Below are 9053 nucleotides of genomic sequence, written 5' to 3' on the forward strand. Positions count from 1 at the left end.
TCTTTTTTTTTTTTTTTTTTTTTTTTGAGTTCCTTCTCTCTTTTGGTGCAATATATTGAAGCAACAATGGAAGTAAAATGATAATTTCTCTTTCAATGTGGTCCTCCATCACAGGGAAAGCAAAGCAACAAAAGAAATCTTTAAACATACAGATATTATTCGAATTTTCAACCCATTGGTCTATCCTCCAACAGCCTCTAAGAAGCAAGGACATAAAAAATAAAAACTTACAGAGCGCCTGGACTGCAGTCATTCTCTTTCTATAATCTTTGTTGAGGAGCCTTTTAACAAAGTCTTTTGCCTCAGGAGACACCGCAGACCACGGTAAATCATCAAAACTAGGATCTGCTCTTAACACTGCACGGAAAATTCCTGATTCCGTTCTAGCCCAAAATGGCCGACTTCCACATAATAAAATATAGGTAATAACCCCAATGCTCCATATATCTGCTTCCAACGAGTAAGATCTATGAAGCACTTCAGGAGCAACATAATAAGCACTTCCAACAATATCGTTGAGTCTCCCATCTGCATGTGGATAACAAAAAGGAACGAAGTGAACCATCCGATACATAAATCGATCTAATGATGTAATAAAAATTCTTACTGTTCCTATGCATTCAGTATTGATGCAGTAGTCAAGCACAATAATTTATGGATTTCCTTAGTGCAGTTTTCTATTTATTGAATTTACACTATAAAAATTGTTTAAATATCTGATAAGGAATTTCATCAAGAAACAACATAAAAAATTTGATTATTTACCAAGTAATTTTCAGTTTCGAGGAGGAAAGACTTTAACATTTGTTTCTTCTTTTCGAAAACAACTAAATTTCACAAATAAAGCATGGCAGAAGTGTTGCAGTGTAAGATTCTGTAATTTAAAATTAAAAATATATAAAAAAATAAAAAAAAAACTTTCATGGAGAACAAATGAAAGAATACAAAGGTATACAAAAAGAGAGCCTAAATAATTCCTATCAAGTAAAAGGAGATTTAATGGATAGTTTCAAAAAGGTTTTGTCAGAAGATCTCACAGAAAAACATAGAAAATGACACACACTGTCGCTTGCCAGGAACGAACTTCCCTTCTAGCAAAAGGAAGGATGGAGAAGAAATTCCTCACCAATCTCTCTTATTGTGAAAAGTATTTAGTGGGGCACAGGTTGTTGATTCTTCACTCCTATGGTGAGAAGGGGCATTTTTGTGGCTCACAAGTGTACGTGCGACATTTCGCTGAGAGGACAAAAGAATTTTGGGAGTTGCCAAGTTGGTCGAGCTTTCATGTTTCTGTTTGGGCATCCATGAATAAAGACTTTTCTTTTTATCTCTTAGATAGTTTTTTAGGTTAGCTTCTCTTGTTAGACTGCCGTTTCGTCTCTTTATATGCCCGTTAGTACTTTTTTCACTCTTTTTTCTCTAATAAATGCTTGTTCTCTATCGTTTTAAAAACAACAATAAAGAAAAGACAGACTTATATAAAACTTTTCAACAATATTGTTTACCAAGCTATATCTTGGTGTAAGCTGTCTAATAGTTATCTCCCTCATTGCAAATTGGGAAGGTCTTTTGTAAACATCATGGATATTACCATCCCTTTTTTAAACTTCAATCATCAATGAAATTATCTCTTATAGGAAAAAAAAAAAAACAATTAGATGATCTATTTGTTACCTGGTTTAACAAAGTCCGAAAGGCCAAAGTCAATGAGCTTCATGTCAGCATCTTCACGTCTAGAAGTAAATAGGAAATTCTGCAGAGTAATGAGAAAAGTGGAAACAACATAAGAAACAAAGGGAAGGTACAATATGACTAGAAGAAACAACCTTTTTCTTTTCTTTCGGGGAGGTAATCATCAAGACTCTAATTGCATGAAAGTAAAAGTAACACAGAAACACACACATATATGATTTCTTTCTTTGAAATGATGTCATATCAAGAGTTGTAACCTAAGAACCTAGGTCTTGCATGGAAAGTACCAACTCATCTTCGCAGCACAGAACCAAAAAGTGACGGAAGTTTTCTAGAATTTAATTGAAAAAAAAAATTGTTTGAAAAAAAAATACATGTAGAAAATTAAAATTTTTATAAGAAAATCAAAATGCAAATCAACAGAAAAAAGGAAAAGACCTCAGGCTTTAAGTCGCGGTGCACAACGCCTTGAAGATGACAAAATGCAACTACACTTAAAATCTGTACGACTATATTTTTGGCATCTTCTTCTGTGTATCTTCCTCCTCTACAATGAGGGAAATACTTTAATATAAATCAAATCAGTCAATGATAACATAATGTGGTTGTACAAATAAAATACCTTGACAAGATTCTGTCCAGAAGTTCCCCACCTTCACATAACCTAAAAGTAACGATAAACAGGATAACTTCAAATTGAATTAAAATGTCTGCAGAAACTGAACTCCCAAAAAAACCTGAAATGTTTTATGTTTTTATTTTTTATTTGGTAAGAAACCAAGCTTTCGTTAGGAGAAATGAAAGAATGTAGAAGAACATACAAAAAATAAAAAATAAAAAAACAAGCCCACAAAAAAGGAATCCAAACGCTAACTAAAATAATAGACTCCAAACCAACTAAGCTCATAGTAACAAAAGGTAGGGTAATAGACACTGATAATGACACGTTACACCTACTAACAACCTCTCATATCTCCTCTCAAGATTTCTCGACCATCCTAAAAATTGGCCTACTCTTCTCAAGCCAAATCCCCCACCCAAGACAGAAACAATACTGCAACAAATCTCTTCCTTTATCCCAAAAGGGGTATTATTTCAAGAGCACCTCCTCGATATGGGACTGCACTCCGTACTATGATCCAAACATAAGCCAAATGTACTCGACCATTTTCTCCAAAGGGAATAAGCAAACGGGCACCTCCACAGCAAATGATCAATATGATCGTTAAGCCTCCCACAAAGAATTCACACCATTGAGGTCCCGACACTACAGTACACCGTCTCTGAATCATATCCAAGGTATTAAATCTTTCATGCAAAACTTGCCACAAGCATTTGTCCTACTTGGGATTTTACTCTTCCTTAGATAAGGCAAAGGCACCAGGGTATCAAAATATGAAAGAAAGAACAATTTGAGAAACCCCTCGAACAAGTAGGAATCTAGACTCTTAACATCTCTTCTCCCCAGGCATGCCTGAAGGTTAAAAAGAACAAAAGGCAGGGCCAACGCTTCCGTTAGTCTTTTTGTCAGACAAAAGCCCGTGAAAACCCACATAATACAAAGAAGGTCAAAGAACAACACAAAAACCATCGAGTGAAACTTCTGGTCAGATAGGTGATGAGACGAGGAAATAAAGCACAAAGAGAGAACCAAGCCCACTGATCCTCCAAAATATAAATCTTAGATCCCTCTCCAACAAGACATTTCATAAATCAATAGCAAGTTGAGAAACTAGCCAAAGGTTTTTAGTCAACGCCCTTACAACCATGCACTGTACCCCTCAAAAGGATGAATACAATATCTACTCAACAATCCTAAGCATTAGGCTAAAATAAAAAACACCACAACCATTTTGCCTATAACATCTCAATATCTCTCAGATTATTCCCAATAACTAAACCGTCCAAGGCCAAAGGTTTTGAGACCAAATCCCAACAAACAAGATCGACCCCTCCCCACAAAAAATACCTTTAACATCTTCTCAATAACCTTACCAAACAAAACGGGTATCCAAAATGAAGACATGAAATAACTAGAAATGCCACTTAAGACCTCCAAGAACCCTAATGCTTTTTCACCTTTTCCACAGGATTCCGTAAAGATACACACTTCGGATTACCCCCAAAGAGGGAGCACTAGATAAGGAGAAGGCAGTTGGTGACAGCCTTCCAAGGGTCACCAATTTTCTTTTACCCTTCGTTAATCTTAAGACCTGCGATAGCTTCAAAGGACAAAAAAAACGTTAAGATTAAGAAAGGAGCTTTCCTGACTTGAAGAAAAAGGGTAGCAAACTGAAGGTGAGAAAGCTGACAAGATTCCTTTCCCATATTAAAATCCTCAATCTTACCCTTGTTTTATCATTCTGTAGCTCATTTACAACATAGGACTATCCAAACCCATTCAATTCAGACTAAACTGTAACTAATAACAAAGAAAACGCTACATGATTCCTCCTTTATTGCACGTTTAAGAAATAAGATAATCTAAATTCACAAATTTCAAGTTGAATTCATCAAGACCTGTGGTAGGAGAAAGCATGCAATGTTGTATAGCCAGATAGATCCAAGAACTTAAAATAAAAATTGTGACATTAATCACGTAGTGTATATGGTGAATAGTCATAGTGTCATTTTTCAGATCCAGAATAAAAGAAAAAGAAGAAAGACATACTCCATGACTATGTAGACGTTATTGGCATCCTCACATGCATCAAGAAATGTTATAAGGTGATTATGCCCAGATAAACACTTCAAAATTTTCACCTCTCTCCGAACATCTTCAATTGAAATTGCCGTTGTCATCTGCCAAATGTATCTTTTGAGACACAATTATAGGAAATGCAATCAACGAACCAGAAGAAAAAGTTGCATGCAGAGAAAGATTTGATAGATGAAGTAAGATTAAAGGATGAACCAGCTAGAAAAGATAAATATTAAAGGATGGACTTCTTCAATTAAAGGAGGATTCAATAGAGATAATAACATATGGTAGTCAAATGCACCCTCCTCCAGGGAGAATTTGTACTAAGTAGCCAATTATGCATGTGGAAACTTCAGCACAAGCAAATTTTGCAAATGAAAACGCATGTTAATTTAATATTCAAAAGGACTTTATCCAAACTAGTTATGCTGCAAATTAAGTTGAGTATATAATTCTACCACCTATAAGCTGAATAAAATAAGATTCCAATGACGTATGGCGGTGATACCATGTTGAAAACTGTACAAACATTGGTTGTGGATGTTTCAATTTTTCAGTGGAAGTATATGCAGGACTAATGGACTATGTAGGAGACTACTAAAGAGACTCAAAGACAATGGAAGAGCTTATGATCAGTGTACTCGAGGCAAAGTCAGACACTCAGTCTCTTATAGTGGACACTAAATACCTGCCCATGCAATGCAATCGCTAATCATAAGAGAACATCAAGAATGAAACTCAGTCAAAAGAATTAACATAGAAGGAGGCAATCTCACCAACGCACTTAGCATGCCATCCACCTTCACTTAAGGGGTTGCAGTAGTTGCCATAATGTCACAAAGAGAATACTTTTGTGGAGACTCCCCGCAAGCACAAAACTATGATGACAGAATTTTCTGGTCTTTTTTTAACTTTTTCTTTTCTTGATAAGCAACGAGGATTATATAAGAAAAGGCCAAGACGAGGGCCACCAAAGAACAACTTGGGACCCTGGTAAAGAAAAAACCCATCTAGAAAAGCCAGTCTTTTATTCGACCCTGGTAGGGCCACCAATGAATAAGGTCCCTTCCAAACATTTAGGAAACTAACAATTCCTTTTATTCGACGTAATAAGCCTCATATTGTATTAACTGTCACAATTGGCACAAGAAACCCATCAACCTACGTGAAATGTGCAAACTCCCAAAATTCTCAAAATCGTACACTAATAATTTGATTCACATTTGTATCTTTGGAGACTAATAGGTAAAAATAAAGTCAACTAGAGAATAGGCAACTAAATTTGTCAATGCCCAGGTGAAACTTGATTTCTTTGAAATATGGGCACAGAATCAGTGGATTATACACCAACTAAAAGATCCAGGACATAGCCTACCCATCAAGGAGTAGAGGAGATCATGTTTGGTCCAGAAAAGCAAATCTTAGCAAAAACTTGCATGTGACATATGAGACAAATCCAAACTCCAATTTCTTTTTTATCCATGTCTCTCTAAACAGCCCTGTACGCACCTTGACTATTCTGAACAGCCTTATGCGCACCTCGACAATTCTTAGAATACAACTGTTCGACTCTACTGTATTTACTATATTTGGTTGGTTGTCAAGTAACTTGTACGATATTAAATCCTAGATAGGTCACAATGGCAATCCTCCACCCTCTCCAACACCACCAACCACAAAGCATAAAGAAATCAGAGAGAGAAAAACTTTCTGATTACAGAATTGAAAGTACATTTGGACCCAACACAAAAAAACTAAACACCATATAGGTATATAATTGACGGAATCCATACCCAATTCCGAAACAGAAACAAGTGATACAGAAGTTGCTTAAAATTACTTCAAAATCAATCCTATAATGCAGAAAACAGCAGGAAACTCAAGGTAAGAAAGCAAATCAAAGTGAATGAAATAAGGAATTTAAAGAAAACATGTAACATCACTGTTAAATACCTTGGCTTTAGAGATGATCTTGACGGCCACTGGTTTATCTTTGAGCTCACCTTTCTTCCCCTTAGCAGAGCAAGTGTGACCAAAATGACCTTTCCCAACCTCCTTCCCCAGCTCGTACTTTGCCCCAAAATTCCTCCCATATCCAAAGCTTTTATCCAGAAACTGCTCCGGCTCCGTCCCCCTCTCCTCCGAAATTGGGCCCTCCTTGGGCTTCGTATACCCAAACCGCTTCGCCAACGAGGCCTTGATGTGCTTGGCTGGCGACGGCGGAGCAAACTTCCTCTTGAAAAACCTCCCCGGCGTCGAAGCCCTAGCCGGCGACGGCGAAACACCGACAGGCAGAGGACTACCACTAACTCCGTGAGGATACGGGCTCGGCCATGGACTGGGATACGAAGTCCTCGCCGGTGTTGCCGGCGTAGTAGTGTTCACATTTACTACGCCATTGCCACCTGCACTCCCGGAGGTGAAATGCGACGGATCACCACCGTACCTAGTAGCAGAAGTCGGAGACGCTGTGGTGGTAATGGTGGTTGGAGCGACGTGATTGTCAGTAGTCGGAATAGTCTTGCCATAACACTGCCCCATCCGTAAATTCCCCCCAGTCGCTCACTCGATCACGGCCGAGTCAAAGCCCGCACATCCGACGGCCTGTAACCCCGCACCCCGATCTGCTTCAAAACACTACACAGCCCAGAGAATGAATGAAAGAGAACAGAAGTTTGAAACAGAGAAATATATAGAAACAGAAAGAGAAACAACTGAAGCTCCAGTGAGAGAGAGAGAGAGAGAGAAAGAAACAGAAAATGAAAGCGAAAGAGAAGGGATTACGATTACGTAAAATAACATCGATCAAGAATCGGCTATTCATTAATGGCGTCCTCTGGATCTTGATCCGCCAATTGTCGCCGTTGGATCGCCGACGGGTCTACTCCTGTGTATGATAGTTTCCGTGGGGTATGATCCACATTGATGCTCTCTCCGTTTTTTGTCTTTTTCCAGTTTTCTTGCCTTTTATACGCATTTTTTCTCTTTTTCTTAATTTGGTTTCAATGTAAATGTAATGAGTTCGGTTTTTGTAAGGTGCGGTGAGGAGTATTTTGGATGCTGTGCAGCTTCTTTGTATTCCACGTTGTATATAGTCTCCACGTGTGGAATGTGATGCGTTGGAATTACGGGAAGACCCATGATATGCCACGTGGGCTGATGTGGAGAACGGGCTTTCCGTGATCACGATTGTACTGTAAATACACGCAAATTCGAAACTGGATTTGCTGCCACCAAAAGGACAGCACAACTCCGAATTTTTTTTTTTTTTAATATTGTAAATACTTTTATTAGTAAATTAGTAAAAATATTTTTGGAATTCGAACGTTTTCTTAAAAATAATTTAAATTTTTAGAAAAAAAAAATTAAAAAAATACTTCCTTCAATTTGGATGAAATATAGTATTTTGTTAATACTATATTTTAAAAAAATACTTATAAAAATTTTAAAATAGCATTAACATTCTCTGATTTTATAAAATTAAAAATAAATAATAAATAATATCAATATATGGATGAAAAACGTCTATCGACGTCTCGTTGATTATTTACAAACGTTTTAATGTTGATTTAAAAAGTTTATGAGTATTTTTAAAACGTTGGAGTGGCAGTATAGGTATTTTTAAATTTTCTAAAAAAATTTAAATGTATCTTTGAAATTTTAAAAAATAATTTAAAGATATTTTTGAAATTAAACCCTTTTAGAAGTTATTTCTAAAACATTTTGAAAGTATAAGGGTATTTTTGTAATAATTGGAGTTGAAAAATATTTTTATTAATTTAGTCCGCATAAATTTATTTTTGTTATTACCATTCAAAAACTTTATGCTCAACGTATTAGACATGCTTGTCGTAAGTTTGTAGCCTCGTGCCTGAACTATCTCTCAACTTTAGTTATTTATATAAACTACTTTTATTTTTCATGTTATATTATTATTGTAGGATTGTTTGTCTGTTTCAAAATATACTATAAGAGAGATCGAATGATCATCAAATATCTTTCAACCAATTGTTGTATGTTATATGGAGTCAAAGCTTTCTAGCATTTTTTTTTTCCTCACGCGTCTAATAAATGTAACATCCTAATTTTTTTTTTATTGAAATAGAGTCATTATTATATGCATGACGTGACCTTTCTATGCGGTAACGTTTAAAATCATTCACGAAATGATGTAATGGACTTATACATTTGCACTAAAAGGTTTAAAGAAAAACAACAAAATATAATCAATGTGAAATATAAATAGATCAAAAAAGAGATTGAAAACGGTACTCTATTCTAAACTAAGGTCTACTAAAATAAAATGCAACTACCTTAACACATGTTTTATGGTTTTCAACGCTATCGTTAATCGTACATGGGATGCATTGTCTGTACCTAAAGTATAAAAATAGCATAAGACTCAAGTATTTTAAAAAATATTTAATAAGTGACCCACCATTAGAGTTGGAGATGCAAACACATGCAACATGAATAAAATCTATAATTTAAAACTGTCTTCTCTTAGGCAGCTCTCCAGTTACACAACTCACACATGCGAGCATGGACCCACCAGGCAGGCTCACACACTCTTTGGGTTTGCTGCTCGAGCTAATTTCTTTGGTGTTGTTGCCAGACACCTGGAGAGAATAGCGACTATTGTAGCATCACAAATATGATG

At 36.2% G+C, this 9053-nt stretch overlaps 1 protein-coding gene across 4 annotated transcripts in view; it reads right to left on the bottom strand.

Annotated features, from left to right (window-relative positions):
• LOC111460416 (CDPK-related kinase 3-like) overlaps positions 1–7438 on the bottom strand; it is a 9741-nt gene extending 2303 nt beyond the window's left edge. Inside the window, exons 1-7 of one of the 4 annotated variants that reach the window (XM_023103671.1) lie at positions 7184–7438; positions 6347–7017; positions 4364–4494; positions 2315–2356; positions 2131–2239; positions 1675–1753; positions 232–528 (exon numbers count right to left, since the gene is read on the bottom strand). In XM_023103671.1, coding sequence (XP_022959439.1) covers positions 232–528; positions 1675–1753; positions 2131–2239; positions 2315–2356; positions 4364–4494; positions 6347–6934 — 1246 coding nt within the window. In that variant the 5' untranslated portion in view covers positions 6935–7017; positions 7184–7438. Of the gene's footprint in view, positions 1–231; positions 529–1674; positions 1754–2130; positions 2240–2314; positions 2357–4363; positions 4508–6346 lie in introns of all 4 variants that reach the window. The other 3 variants (XM_023103672.1, XM_023103670.1, XM_023103673.1) reach the window with 3 other exon arrangements.
• Positions 7439–9053: the final 1615 nt, after the last annotated feature.

The sequence above is a fragment of the Cucurbita moschata genome, unplaced genomic scaffold (assembly GCF_002738365.1).
Source record: "Cucurbita moschata cultivar Rifu unplaced genomic scaffold, Cmos_1.0 Cmo_Scf00023, whole genome shotgun sequence".
NCBI classification, from domain to species: domain Eukaryota; kingdom Viridiplantae; phylum Streptophyta; class Magnoliopsida; order Cucurbitales; family Cucurbitaceae; genus Cucurbita; species Cucurbita moschata.